Consider the following 14,781-nt stretch of genomic DNA (forward strand, 5'->3'; position numbering starts at 1 on the left):
AGATTGTGTGGGGGGAGGGGTGGCTGTATGCTACGTGAGCGCGCTCATGTTGTGTACAGGTTCTTCCGTCGTGCATCTTTTAGAGTTCTCTTCTTTATCACCTGTTCTCTTATTCTTTGTCTGTTTCCGCTGACCCGTTTACTCCAATATAACTATGTTAACTATGTAACTTACAGTATGGATGCAAACTACATTGAATAATGATTAATTGTCTATACACATTTTTTTTTACTATCTATCAACCATTTAGTGTTTTTGGTTGTTACTACATCTACGCATATTTTCGTAGTTCAGCTATATGTCTATTTTTTCTCTTTTACCTGTTATAATAGAACTAATGTATTTGGACTGCCGTACATTCGTTTTAAGTGTCTCCCTTATTGCACTCTATTGTGTGGCCAGTCTCCCTTTAATATTCTAATAACCCCCAGTAAGTTGCGTTTGGGGGGTTGGGTTCTGGGGGGGTGGGCGTTGGGGTTGGGTCGGTTGAGGGTGTGGTTACTGCTGTTGTTGTTGTTGGTCTGTGGGCGGTAGATGTGAGGTTGGGGTTGCGGTTGGAGTTGCCACGCCTGGCTTTGGATCCGGAGTTTTGGCCGAGCGGGTAGGTTGTGTGCTGGTGGAAATAGAGAAAAGGCCGGGCGGGGACGGCCGCGTGGGAGGTGCGAGCTGCGCTTCGGTGTTTGTGATGTTGGCGGCGCTGGTAGGGGGAGGGATGGAGGTGGCACGTGAACCCACGGCTCGCCGGCGGGGTTGAGGTAGACTATTGGTTTTCCACTGCCGACGGGCTTTCGCCGGGGGAATGTTTGCGCTTTCATAGGCGGTGTTGTTGAGGAAGGCGGGGTGGGGGGTTGTGCTGGGCCGGGCCGGGGCGGCGGCGTTGCGGGCAGCTCGGCGACAGAAGGGCTATTGGAGTGGCGGGGGTGTTGGTGGCCATAATAGCGGAGAGCGATGATTGTGTCGACGCTTCGGCGGTCACGGGGCTGTGGTTGCGGAGGGCTAGGGGCCTCGTTGTTGTCTTCGCAATATCCCAGGTCCAGTAACGCCCGGGTAGAGAGCGAGGACAAGCTTGATCTTGATGGAGACGGCGGCCCTGAGGGTGGAGTTTCCGGCCTGGCGGCGACAGTCTGGTACTTCTTGGTGTTGGGATACATCTTTGCTGCTCGTCTGCGCCTTACGATCCGGCGACGGTAGGCGAATAAAAGGAAGATGCCAGCAAAAAGGAGCAGGGCTGCCCCCACAGTAATGGCCACGACAGCGATCACTGGGAGTGATCCGTCGGCCTCGGCGGCGGCTGATGGTTCGGCAGCCGGGAAAGGACTGGGGTCGGGTCGGGATCCAACGTACGGCGGCTCCGTACAACACGGACCGACGTCCACGGTCTGTATGCGGCTGGTGAATTCGAAGGTAGGAAGCGCCTGGGCGGCCTGTGTCGTCTGCCGCTGGTCAATATGCAAAGTAACCCAAGGTCTTACTCGGAGCGCCATGCATCGTAGACTTTCTAGAACTCCGAGACCAAAGGGACGGATTGGCTTCCATTCCCCAACCGCGCGGAAGCGAGGGGATATGGCTTATAAGCGCGAACATGGCAGGCCGAGCCGCACGAGGGCAGAATACCAGAGATAAAGGTACAACCACTTGGCGACCACCTTTGGGTTATTCTGCCTCACTCCTACGCACTAGCTGCCAGGAACGAAGCGTCCCGGAGGCGGTGCCCGTTGGCCCACGGTACCGGCTCGATAACATGAATAGGACGGGTAGGGTGGTACCGCTGACGATGTTGCGGCGCAGGTGGTCGGCAAAGACGGTGGTACGCAAACCAGGCGCCGTGAATACCACCCTCCGTCCGGAATAGGGCTTGTTGGCGGGAGATTAAGCGACAGCGCGCTTAAACAAATTCCAGTTGGAATCGGCATGCTGCCATTTAGCAGGCTACTTTTTCAAGTTTGCAAGCCTCAAAGAGCTGGGGAGGAGCTTTGTTGGCCACTGGCACCAACAACAATGTTGGTAGCCAAGTAAGCCTCCGGTATATGCCCTAGAAAAAGGGGCAATGGGAAGCAGAGGGGGCAGAGGGGGCAGAGGGGGCAGAGGGGGCAGAGGGGGCAGAGGGGGCAGAGGGGGCAGAGGGGGCAGAGGGGGCAGAGGGGGCGAACGGGCCAAGACCAACTGCGCCGCCAAAGGTCCTCAACTCCAAGTATACAATGCGCGGCTGTCCTGCATGGACGCGTGTATAGTACATGGTATGCGCGGTGCTCGTGTGTACGACCAAAAGGGGCTGCGGCTAACGCCTATCTAACTGGGGAAACAGTCTTCGCTATTCCATACTAAGCAACGGTTTTGGTAGGATGCGGGAGTGAACTCGACGAAAATGGAAAACTATGACCCAAATTATTTAGACGCGTCGCCTATTTTGGCTCGCCCGCAGGAAAATGAGGGGGTGTCAGCGCTTATTCAGAAGCACGCGGAATCCTCGTGGCTGCCACTGACGCAACCGAAGCGATACGCAAGCCACATATCGGTTCAGCCATATTCGTAAGCGACCCCATTCCTTTCTGTGGCAGGTGCCTTTGTCAAAGTTTGGTGGTAGCTGAGAATATGTCCAAGGAATCTGTACTCTGATCTTTTGGTCTCTTGCCCGTTTCAGATTAAAGAGTTGGTGGTGTTGGCTGGCCAGTTCCTTTGAGATGGAACGCACTCGGCGCACAAATCCGGGTTGCAGTTGGGGGCGGTGCCGGGCCCTTACCGTAGCACGGTATGGAAGTATGGAGGTGTGGCCGGCGGTATGGCCGGCTTGGGTCGAGGCCCGAGTCCGCCATCTGAGGTTTCAACGGTTGATGCCACCGAAATCGCCGGAAACGGCACGACAGCCGCAGCGCAGCTGCTGCCGACTACACAGTATGCAAGGTCACTCCACACCCACGAGAGTCGGTGCAAAAGCGGTTTTGCTGCACGGGCCGTGAGTATAAGTGGAGGGGAACATCTCTGTTTCCATTTTGCAACTACCGCCGATGCAGCAAGCGGGTGTTTCTATCCAAGGCCGGGCCGTTCTGGTCCTGTGGGAGATGCATTGGGAAAGCCCCAACCGGATTTCGAAAACAGCTGATGCCGAAGATTTTTTTCTAAAAAAGAAAGAAAAAAGAAAAAAAAATTGGACGAGAGGAGATGAAATACCAATTTATTTAGACGGAATATCAATTAGAACAGCGGCATTATTTGTCGAATGTAAGGGCATCGTTCTCCTTTCTTCTCTGAGAGAAGTGTCGTGGAAGACTTGCAGTTCGTGAGGAGGGTTGTGGCCTGGGGAGAGGGCCGCCCTGCGCCGTCTGATTCGAGGCCACCCTGGCCCGTTTCTTGGCGAACTCGTCCGTTTCATCCCCCCTCAATCATCTTATCCAATCAGCACCGCTAGACCCAAGTTTGTTTCAACAGTCCGTTTGTTCATTGGCTGACTTTTGTTAGCTCGGAATCCACTCCAGCGTGCGAATTCCCACCGGCTCCGCCCGCTCGATCGCAGAATGCACGACCGGGATGGTGGGGGATGTGATGGGATGGCACGATGACTGCTTCCCAGCTCCCCATGGGCACTTCCCCTAGGTAACCTTGCAGGTCCGTCCGGCTCACAAGATTTGGGGCATCACAACCCTATCGGTGGGTAGGGCACGGTCATTGTGATTGAACATTCCTAGCATGATCTGACGCCTGTGCGACAAAAATAAAGAAAAAGAAAAGTACTGAAATACCCTCCAACTACGAAAAACTATTCCATCGCTTCACGCATCTGATTTCCATTTTTGCCCTCGATCGATCTCGCTTGCGCAACGCCCTCACAGTAGCTGGAATCCTTTCCGTCTCTCTCGGCAGTGGCCGGCCACGGGTCTGCCGGTGTGGTGGTTTCAAGCCAAGCTAGTACAGAAGAGTGCAGAAAGTAGCAGGATGGAAGCAGAGTCCCTGCAGCGTGACACCATCACGTCGAATGGTGGGCGCTTACAGGCCGGCACTCTCGACCACTCTCGACCACTTGCCCCAATCAGCCGGCTGACCGTTTCCATGGTGCCACCAACCTTTGACCTTGGTTGACCTTGGCTTCCAAAAATACATCCCAAGACAGGCCTGAACACGACTGTGCCGCTCCGTTTCCCGCTCCCCGCCTCCCGGAGGCTTGCCCCTTGTTCTCGTCAGGTGCTTTCCTTGATCGACCACCCTTCCTGTTTCCCGTCTGTCCGAGGCCTCATGAATCCCCTCATCTTGCTATCAACCGTAATGGCCCGTCACCGTCAACATTGACCGTCAAGGAACCTGATTTCGGGGACGGTTCGAGCCGACTTGTTTGGTTGCTGCTATTCAGTGGATGTTTCCCTGGGATAGCTCCCAGTTTTGTCATCATGAAGATTGCCTGCTTGCAGTTCAACTCCCAGGTCGGTGAGGTCGATGACAACCTCAACCGTGCGGATGCCGTCCTCGACAGGATAGATCCCGAGGATCTTGATGGCCTCGACTTGCTTGTCCTGCCGGAGCTAGCCTTCAGTGGTAGGTGGTATTCCCTCGAGTTCCCACCGCCCTTTCGCTGTGGATCTCCCGCTGGGAATTAACATGAGCTTAGGTTACAACTTCAAGTCGTTGCAGCACATCACCCCCTGCCTCGAAGAGGCTGGCTCCGGCATCACTTCTCTTTGGGCGCAGACCACTGCACTCAAGCACGACTGCACCGTTGTTGTCGGTTATCCCGAGAAAGTGGACGTCTCGGCAAACTGGCCAGCATCCCCTGAGTATTATAACTCGGCTCTTGCCATAAACGGCGATGGGGACAGTGTCGGCAATTACAGGAAGTCCTTCTTGTTCTACACCGACGAGACCTGGGCTCTGGAGGGTGGCAATGAATTCTTCAAAGGCGAGATTGCCGGACTTGGAAATGTCGCCTTGGGTATCGGTACCGATCTCAAGTAAGTCCTATGACCCCTACTATACCTATGTCCATCGGCTAACATCACAGCCCTTATAAACTCGAAGCCCCCTGGGACGCCTTCGAGTTTGGTTTCCACGTTGCCAAAACGCAGGCCAACGTGGTGATAGTATCCATGGCCTGGCAGACACACCAGGATCCCGATGTATTCGGCGCCAACCCCGCGGAACCCGATATCGAGACACTTGTTTATTGGGTCCAGCGACTCGAGCCCCTGATCCGCGCAGACAAAGAGGAGGAGGTCATCGTCGTCTTTTGCAACAGGGCTGGATCTGAGACGGAAGCCACATACACCGGTACGAGCGCTGTCATCGGCATTAAGCGGGGCGAGGTTTTCGTCTATGGGGTTCTGGGGCGTGGGGTGGACGACCTGCTCATTGTCGATACGGAACAGCCGCCCATGAGCAAACTCACGGATGCCGACGCCGTAGAGCGCGACGAGTTTCTCACCGAGAAGCCTACCCCACATGTAGAGAACGACCTGCGGACGCACCGAATCTCGGACAATGCCCTCTCGGAAGAGAGCGAAGCATGTCCATGCTATCTTGCTGACTCTGGACTTAGCCCCGAAATCAACAGCCCCCGACAGCCAACTTCTCCCAAGTTACCCTGGCTAGCGCAAATCCCCCAGCCGGGTGATACCCCCACGGACACTCGGTCCCCTACTCGTCTGCAAATTCCTACCTCCCCGACTCGTCTGCAAATTCCTACTCGACCCCAGTTCGACGAATACATCGCCATAGACAGTGCCATCTCAGATGATGTCATAATCGACACGCCGGCGGTGGGAGATACCCCAGCCTTGGACCGTCGCTCATTCCGCCCCAAGCTCGCGAACCCTTCATCGCCTTGGAGGTTCCCCAGCAAGCAGAGTCCGTATCCTTGGCACCATCATGACGGGTCACACTCTTCGGTCTTTGGTGCCGGGGCTGCCATGACACCCATCACACCGTTTGACGAGGACGGCTGGAGTTCGACACCGATCGAACAGAAGGCGCCGCCCCAATGGTTTTGGAAGCATGAGCCGACGTTGTCCGCTTTGAAGGAGTCGATCGTGGAGGAGGATGAGGAAGAGCCGGATGAATCACCGGATACAAAAGCGCCACAGCATGGGGCGGAAAGTGAACCGAAACCAACGCAGTTCGAGACGGGAAATACTGTTTCCAAGAGTGACGACAGGCAAGATGAGGAGGAGGAAGTACTCGAGCTAGAACCGGAGACCACCCCTCTGAACGACTGGGCCGAACTCGCTGACGTCTTGGGGGGCCTGAAGGTGCGACCTGGCTCAGCATTCGATTTCAAATCGTCCCACAACGACAGGCCTAGCTCGCCAAAATCGCGATACCAACCTCGGGATACAAGTCCCCTCCGGCTTTTCCAGCCATCCGAGTTAAGTTATGGTGAACAGGAACAGACTGCGTGGGGCATGCCCGACTCGGATCCGACACGGTCGGGGGTTGGGAACGCCTGGGGCGACGGCGGCGATGGCGGAGAACGGAGTGCATTATTTACCTTTGCCAGGCCGTCTAGTAGGGCAAGTCACCGGTCACTCCAGAGGGGGCACTCGTTCGACAACGCTAGCGGCAACGGGGGGCACGGTCAGTGGGCAAGCAAACGTCAACCGTCCCGTCTCCGGCACACCATCTTCGCGGACGACGTTGCAGACGACGCCATAGACGATGAGTCGGACTACGACTCGCCCGATGACGACTACAGCCCTAGGCGTAGAGGCAGAAGCCGCGGCAGACAGCCCAGCTCCCAACCCCCTACCATGCTCGACCAGCCGAGCCCTGGCCATGAGAATCACGCCAACCCCTACCCAAACAAAAACAACAACCACCTCCAACAGCAACAACAACAACAACCCCAAGCCACCCACAACAACAAACACCCCACACCCCTCTCCATCGACCCCACCATCGCCACCCACCACCACCACCAACAAGCAACCACCCCCAGCCTCTGCTCAGCCACCTCAGCAACCTCTACGACATCCGTCTCAACATTCGCCGACCCCCTTCCCGGGCTGGGTGACACCGTTCTGCCACGGGTGGATGCCGGTAATGAGGAGGATTTGGAGGACGGGTTGGTGTCTCTTGGTGGGTATGCTGGCGGTGGTGGTGCTGAGCCGGGTGTTGTTGTGCTTTCTGGTGGGGTGGGAGTGGGGATGGGAGGGAAGGGGGCTGGAGGGGAGGTTTGGTTTGGGGGGGAGGGGGTGGCTTGAAGGGGTTAGGGGTAGGGCGGTGGTTGGGTTGTAAAGACTAGGGGAGGGTAGTGAGCTGGGTGTTGGGTGTGTTGTGTTGTGGGTGGTGGAGGGTTTATGATGTTATGATATGATGCTGGAGCTTGCATGTGAAATGGGGGTTATGGGGTACAAAAGAGCTAGGAGGGCGGCGGTGTTGGAGTTGAGTTCGGTTGGGGGACTTAAGAGAACAAAGGGGACTAGGGGAAGGGGGATGGAGATATGTTGCTGTTGTTTTAGGTGTATCATACCTTCATAACTAGCTATGGGATACATGGTATCTGTTGTTTTCATTCCATGCTCACTTTGCCTTGTTGTGGACCAAGTACCGCAACACCCAGTTCCAGTTTCATCCGAACCTTCCCTCCACCGCGTTCCTTCCTGGCACTCCGTGAGCAGCAGCCCACGGTATACATACAGGTTTCGCATCCCACACTGTCACCGACCCCCCTAATTCGACTCAATACCGATTGGCTCAACGGCATTGGGGGCGACCCGGGTGGAACGCCAACCGAAAGAGGCCGTGGGTTCGGCTCCCTCCTCGCGAAGAAAAACCCCAAACGGGGTTTTTCGTAGCCTGCAGCCCTCATCCGACCGGCGGATGGGGTCGGCAGGTGAGCTTTTTTGTGGGTTTTTTTTTTCTTTCTTTTTCTTTTTTTTTCCCCTCAAATGTTTCATGCTTGTGTTGTTTACGAAAAAGACCGGCTCAGGGGTAAAACATCCAGCTTACACACCCATCCTACGCAACACCCCGCCACCAAGGTTTGGCATGGGAAGTGTCCATGGGCTACCCTTTACAAATGTTGATTATGCCAATAACTATGATATAGGCTCTGGAGATGCCCGCGAATGGGAAGGTAATCGGGAGTGTCCAGGTCCTCTCCGTCAAGATATTCCAGGCCCGGTGTGGTGGGCCCGGGAGCTCAACCATGACAGCAACAAACTCACGCCGTCGGATTGTATTCTGCAGCACAAGGCTGACTGTACTTCCTCTTCAAAGAAAGAAGAGTTATGAGGGGCGAGTAACGATTCTGAAATCCTCCGACTTTGGTAAATCACTATAGCCCTGATGTTCTGCCCGAAACAACATTCGAGTATGTTAACGCCAACACTCTGGGATCCACATCCCGATGAACTCCCTGCTTTGTGAATTCAGCGGTTGCATGGCTAAGCTTTACCCGAAACGCACAGTCCCAGTGAGTGGGTTTTTGCCGTGCTGTGGGTAGTTAATTAATGTGTATATCGACGACCTCCCCACGCTACGAGCCCCCGACATGCTTTCGCCTCATCCGCAGAGCCATGGACGGAAGGCGCGGCGAGTTAGGAAATGGACACCGCAACCATTCTCCTCGGCACTATCACTCTGGCAGTAGCGCCGTGGCGTTGGCTTGTGGAAATGCGACCCGAGTGAGGTTCTCGGAGATGCATTGACGGTGCGTGCCGCAAGCTCAGGGGCGGATTGAGGTGTTCGAGCGAATAGGGTGTTGCTGCCGAGAATCGGTACCTCGCCTCCCGGGTAGTCGACTTTCAATGCTCCCAGCATTTCGGAAGACGGCAACCTTCAGCCGAGAATCTCTTGGACTCTTCGATATCATCCAGACGCAACGTGCCTGGTAACTGATCTGGAGCACTAATTCGTATTTTGAGACCAGTCATCTTGGTCGGTGAGCCTAATCAACACGGCGGTCATCCTCGTCGATGTCGTCTTTCGGTGTGTTTGGGTTCCCGAGACAGAATGTTACCGAGATTCGGCAGACTAACATGTAATTCTCACACTGTGTCGGATGCTGGTGAAGATTTGAAATGGAGGGCAAGCTTGGGGGCCACCCCGGCAGCGAGTGCCTTTCCCCTCACGGCAGAATTCTCGTGTGTGACGAGTGGTGGTGAGGAGAGGAAGGAGAGTTCCGGGCTGGCCTCGAGGAGCTCAGCTCCAGCCGAAACGGGCAAATCGTGGGTCACGGGTAAACCAGCGACAGCCAATCATGGTGGCACAACGGGTGACTGGAGTGGGGGTGTGAAGAAGGCCAGGGCCCTTGCAGCAGGCACATCTGGTCCCTGCGCTGCGACTGGTCAATGCTGTGCGCACCCGCATGGTTAGCGTTGACTGTGCCATCGAACTGCATCTCTCCCGCATCTTAGCTTTGGCCATTGGGGACGCTCACCTTGGCTGACAGCAAGCAATGCGCTGTGCCGATCGGGGGTCGATGTGCGAATTGCTTGATTTGCCCATCCCACGGCCTGTCCCGACGGCCCCAATCACACACACCATGACAGCTCGTCCCCGCCACAGCCACCAGACGGCGCACTGGGGTTCGGTGGGCTCAGTGGTTCACTGTGTGAAGAGTGTTGTTGTTCCCTCAGCACTTTCCCGTCACTGTCACATCTGTTGGCGTCGCTGCCATCTTCAAACCAACAACCTGCAGCCCGGATGAAATGCGCGCTTAACTGATAGCTGTCGAGCGCGCCTTTGTCGCTGTGGCTTCTGATCTCGAGCCCGCCGACACCGACTGCGACTGTTCGGTCCTCTTCACCGTCTTCTTATGTCCCACAGGCGACTTCTGTTTCGTTCGACAGCCCTCTCTGCCCCCCAAAGCGAAAGATTCTCGTAAACACCTATCGTCGGCATGTCGTACAGGAAACTTGTGCGGCAGTAATCATCCCCTCCGGAGCTGCAGCTGCGTCCCCGCATTCCGGATCAGACGAAAGTCAACGCCGACCGACCGAATTCACAAATCCGTCTGAACACTACCGATCCAGCTTTTCGACCCTTGGCGGCATAGGGACGAAATCTCCAAGATGCCGCTGAGAGCCGCTTGTCTGCTCGCCGCCGCCGTGTGCGCACGGTTGGCGGCAACGCTTTTCGTCGCCCCCGACTCGCCATGCTCAAAGTACTGCGGCAACGTCCAAGGTTCGACGGCCACGGACGAGATGGCCTGCGATGCCGGCACTCTGAGAAACTCCCCGACAGGCGTCGTATGGGAGCAATGCATCGGTTGTCTACTCACCAGCACCCACGTCGCCGGCGGGCAATCAGATCTACAAGCACTACTTTGTATGTGTCGTACGGTACTTCTCAGCAGTAGTTCACCCGCTGACTTGATCATTACTAGACAACCTGCGGTTTAGTATGGGCCACTGTTTGTTCGGCGGCGGCACAAACCCATGCCTGACAAGGTGAGGCTTCTCATCCTATTGTCTTGCCCTGTAACAGTCTCGCTAACAGCGCACAAGCACGGCATGTGAACCATTCAAGGCTGCCGTGGTATACCAGAACATGACGACCTCAGTTCCTCCTCTAGAGTATTGTAAGAAGTGGGACCCGGGGATGGTCGACCACTGCAGTACTTGCCTCGTGCCCCTCTTACAAGACGACGTGGAGGGCATATCTCAGAATAATTACATGACGACTCTTGAGGCAGCATGCGAGCAGATGCCTGAACCTGGCTCCACCGTATCCATCGATGGCGACCTCTTCGGCCCCGACCCCATCACCATCGTCGCGCCAGAAGTCTCGTATGTGGGTGTCCCGTCCCCCGACTACGGCCCTGTCTCCCTCGGTGCCCGCGTCGGCATCGCCTTTGGTGGTCTGGCCCTCATCCTCGCCATCGTCGGTTTCTGCATCATCTTCAACGGCAAGCGGAAACGCCGTGCCTTCCTCCGCGAACTCGAGCGTCGCCATGGCGGCCAGGGATGGCCACACCCCAAGACCCGCTACGGCGGCGGCGAGGGGCAGGACATGTTTGAGACCCCCGTCAGCCAGCAGCCCTTGCGGGGGTGGGAGAATGGGAGCCCCGTAAGCGCGCACACGGAGACGCAATTCCCGCGCTACTTCAGCCCCTACTCGAGCCAGTACAACAGCCCCGTTACCGGGCCCGACGGATCAGGCCCTAGCCACGCTCAATGGCCGACTATCGCGAGCCATCTGCCCACACAAGAGCAACTCGACCAGATAATCCAGGCGCAGTCGCCCACCCACAGCTCGCCGCCACCAGCCTTCACACAATGGCCGACGATCAGCCAGGAGAAGATGGCCATGCAAATGCACTCGCAACCCGAGAAAAGGCAGGATGAGATACCAATAGGGGTTGCGCTCGGCGGGGACGAGGCGAGCTTACGGTCCAAGGCGTCGAACCTCAACCTCAACGGGTACCCGATTGAGTCCAAGGGCAAGGGGAGGGACGAGGCATACGAGATGCACGAGGTGGAAAGCCCGTATGCAAACGGCAACGGGGATGCGGCGGGCCGCCAGTATGAGTATCCATACAGGATGCCTGCTGAGCCGCAAGCTCCGGTATTGCATCACCCCGGTTACGGGAGACATCACGGGTCGCGGCCCGGGTCGGGTGGCGCAGGCGGCGTGGATGCATCGGCAGGGTATGGGATGGGGGAATATGGCGCGGGGCAATACGCGCAAAGAGGATTTACAGCCGCATAAGACGGCTGAGGGGGGAGACCCGGCTGGCGGAGTCCCTTATTTGTGTTTTTCTTTGCTATTATAATACCCGGATCTGGATGGAGTTGGATATACCTGGAAGCCGCCTCAAGGTAGGTAGGCCTTTGCTTTGTGGGCATGGAAGGAGAGGGCACGTATATCTTGGATGACTGTATATATTGGACCTGTATTGTATCAATGGCTGAGTAGTTGGGTAGCCACCCAACAAGTCACAATGCTGATGAGCACCTTGTCTTTACTCTCCATTCCATGAATGCATGAGCTCGTCGTTAATTACTCCACTCACCAAAGTGCCCCGAGGTGCCCAATCGCTTGCAGACTTGGACCCCCTTGCATAACCAACCACCGACCCACCTCTTATCGGCACGTGAGAATCAGTTCACAATGGGCTTAGCGCCATCTCCAGACAGCGTTATCGCTTCCCCACATCGCACCTCTGGCTCAAAAAAATTTCGGGTCGGCAAATGAACAGAGCTTTCGAGGTCGTCAACAATCACAGACGGTGGAAAATCGTACGGCGACTGTCCGACTACTCGATCCAGCCTGCCGGCCGACGCGTGAATATACTCACGGTCCACCTATAACCTTGTTTGCTTTTTCTGGACGGCCAATTGCCTTACGAACGACGCGGTGTCAAGAACCTTTGTGTTTCGAATCAAGCAGAATTGAGGCTTGAGTGGGGGTTTTATTCAGTTCGACTGCATTACACGACGCACAAAACACCGACACAATGTCTGACTCGAAAGCGCTGGTAAAGAAGGGGGAGGACAATGAGGTTGAATACATGATCAAGCCGCAGACCTTGGTGCCAACGCTTAACACCAGCGACTGGCCCCTGCTGCTGAAGAACTACGACAAGATGCTGGTGCGCTCCGGCCACTTCACGCCCATTCCCAACGGCTCCTCGCCCTACAAGCGCGACATCAAGTCCTATGTTTCGAGCGGTGTCATCAATCTGGACAAGCCGTCGAACCCCTCGTCACACGAAGTCGTCGCTTGGCTCAAGCGGATGCTCCGGTATGTGGGATTAGAGACGAAAGGTACGGAAATGGTAACGCTGACAAGTTCTGCAGTGTTGAGAAGACTGGCCACTCCGGTACCCTCGATCCCAAGGTCACTGGCTGCCTGAGTATGTGATTCCGTTCCCTGAAAAACAAATGGCAGCCTCGGCTAACCGGACTAGTTGTCTGCATTGACCGCGCCACCCGCCTCGTCAAGGCTCAGCAAGGTGCCGGTAAGGAGTACGTTGCCGTCGTCCGCTTCCACGACACCATCCCCGGCGGCGAGCCGGCTTTCGCCAAGGCGCTCGAGACCCTCACCGGTGCCCTGTTCCAGCGCCCGCCCCTCATCTCGGCCGTCAAGCGCCAGCTGCGTATCCGCACGATCCACGAGAGCAAGCTCATTGAGTTCGACAACGACCGCCACCTCGGCGTGTTCTGGGTGTCTTGCGAGGCCGGCACCTACATCCGTACTCTCTGCGTGCACTTGGGCCTGCTCCTTGGCGTGGGCGCCCACATGCAGGAGCTCCGCCGCGTGCGCTCCGGTGTCATGTCGGAGGACAACGGCTCGCTCGTCACGTTGCACGATGTCCTCGACGCCCAATGGCAGTACGACAACGGTGGCGACGAGTCGTACCTGCGCAAGGTTATCCAGCCGCTCGAGACGTTGCTCTGCACGTACAAGCGCCTTGTCGTCAAGGACTCGGCTGTCAACGCCGTCTGCTACGGCGCCAAGCTTATGCTGCCCGGTCTGCTGCGGTATGACGCTGGCATTGATGCCCACGAGGAGGTCGTCCTCATGACCACCAAGGGCGAGGCCATCGCCATTGGCATTGCCCAGATGAGCACCGTCGAGTAAGTTGCCATGCCACTGATTTATTTGTTTGACTTCCCGCTGACTGTCGCACAGGATGTCCACCTGCGACCACGGTGTTGTTGCTAAGGTCAAGCGCTGCATCATGGAGCGCGACTTGTACCCGCGCCGCTGGGGCCTCGGTCCCGTGGCCATGGAGAAAAAGAAGCTCAAGGCGGACGGCAAGCTGGACAAGTTCGGCCGGACCAACGAGGCCACCCCGGCCAAGTGGCAGCAGGGCTACACCGACTACGGTGCCGCCGATGCCGCCGCCGCTGCTGCCGCCAGCGCTGCTGCTGCTCCTTTGGAGGCTGCCTCCCCCCAGAAGCAGATTGAGGCTGCCCCGGCCACGGAGGAGAAGGCGGACGAGGAGAGCAAGAAGCGCAAGAAGCACGAGGGCGAGACGGCCGAGGAGAAGGCGGAGCGGAAACGGTTGAAGAAGGAGAAGAAGGAAAAGAAGGAGAAGAAGAAGGGGAAGGAGGCGGCGGACGAGAGTGATTAAGAGGCAAGATTGTATGATCTGGGTGTTCCTTCTCGCTTCTGGATGGAGGGCGTTTTGCTGGCTGCGGCCGTTGCACGGAAAAATGTCGGCGTTTCTGGTTGTTTGTCTGGTCATGGCGGTGGATTCAGCTGTTAATATTTCAGGGGGTTCCCCGCAGGTAGAATAGATGTGTCCTGAATCTGGACGTGTCTTTTCAATGAGCTACCCGGGTGAAACAGCACTGTGACCATGGCGAATAGCTGGTGGTTGAAACCCAAGGCTGGGGTTCACGTCGGAGGCGCCTAGTGCAAGAGGCAGCGTGGGTGTCGACATGCGAGTCAATGTGCTTGAGGAGGGTGGGTGTAGGCATCCTCAACAACATTGCCTTAACCGGCCAGCTAGAACTTACGCATACAGACCCACGGAGTGCTTTAGGAGCGCGCATTCATTGCCTTTGTATTTTTTACAACAGCTGGCCGGCCCCCGCCGTCCGATATATGCGGCTGGGCGTCTCTGGGAGTAACTCTGGCCGGTAACGGCAAGACCTTCTAGCGAAATCATCTGATGAGGTCACTAGTCGATTCGCACTGACATTGCCCTTGTCCTACACAGTATTTTCCACGACCCCGCGGCTCCATGCCTTGACCGACCACCATGGTGTGAGTTTCTTCAGCTCCAACTAGGCCACGCCGATTTTCCTATGACATCAGCCGCCCGGAACTTCGGCCACATCCAAGACAACGGAATTCTACGGCATACGGAAACCACCTCATAGTCACTTCCCCCCTTCAATAATG

At 56.4% G+C, this 14,781-nt stretch overlaps 5 protein-coding genes across 5 annotated transcripts; 3 read left to right on the top strand and 2 right to left on the bottom strand.

Moving 5' to 3' along the window:
- Nucleotides 1–246: 246 nt before the first annotated feature.
- Nucleotides 247–1,151, bottom strand: CHGG_02633 (uncharacterized protein; the record flags this gene model as incomplete). Its single annotated transcript, XM_001229148.1, has 2 exons — nt 247–271; nt 736–1,151. The coding sequence occupies 2 exons, from the start codon at nt 1,149–1,151 to the stop codon at nt 247–249; spliced, it is 441 nt and encodes a 146-aa protein (XP_001229149.1).
- A 2,603-nt stretch (nt 1,152–3,754) lies between these two features.
- Nucleotides 3,755–4,046, bottom strand: CHGG_02634 (uncharacterized protein; the record flags this gene model as incomplete). The annotated part of the gene is made up of 2 exons (XM_001229149.1): nt 3,755–3,900; nt 3,986–4,046. 2 exons carry the CDS (start codon nt 4,044–4,046, stop codon nt 3,755–3,757), a joined length of 207 nt encoding a protein of 68 aa, XP_001229150.1.
- Nucleotides 4,047–4,379: 333 nt separating this feature from the next.
- On the top strand, nt 4,380–7,181 carry CHGG_02635 (uncharacterized protein; the record flags this gene model as incomplete). The annotated part of the gene is made up of 4 exons (XM_001229150.1): nt 4,380–4,524; nt 4,598–4,937; nt 4,988–6,230; nt 6,366–7,181. 4 exons carry the CDS (start codon nt 4,380–4,382, stop codon nt 7,179–7,181), a joined length of 2,544 nt encoding a protein of 847 aa, XP_001229151.1.
- Nucleotides 7,182–9,995: 2,814 nt separating this feature from the next.
- Nucleotides 9,996–11,634, top strand: CHGG_02636 (uncharacterized protein; the record flags this gene model as incomplete). Its single annotated transcript, XM_001229151.1, has 3 exons — nt 9,996–10,251; nt 10,310–10,373; nt 10,431–11,634. 3 exons carry the CDS (start codon nt 9,996–9,998, stop codon nt 11,632–11,634), a joined length of 1,524 nt encoding a protein of 507 aa, XP_001229152.1.
- Nucleotides 11,635–12,382: 748 nt separating this feature from the next.
- Nucleotides 12,383–14,005, top strand: CHGG_02637 (centromere/microtubule binding protein CBF5; the record flags this gene model as incomplete). Its single annotated transcript, XM_001229152.1, has 4 exons — nt 12,383–12,669; nt 12,726–12,781; nt 12,836–13,505; nt 13,561–14,005. The coding sequence occupies 4 exons, from the start codon at nt 12,383–12,385 to the stop codon at nt 14,003–14,005; spliced, it is 1,458 nt and encodes a 485-aa protein (XP_001229153.1).
- Nucleotides 14,006–14,781: the final 776 nt, after the last annotated feature.

This window comes from Chaetomium globosum, genomic scaffold (genome assembly GCF_000143365.1).
Source record: "Chaetomium globosum CBS 148.51 scaffold_2 genomic scaffold, whole genome shotgun sequence".
Taxonomy (NCBI): Eukaryota; Fungi; Ascomycota; class Sordariomycetes; order Sordariales; family Chaetomiaceae; genus Chaetomium; species Chaetomium globosum.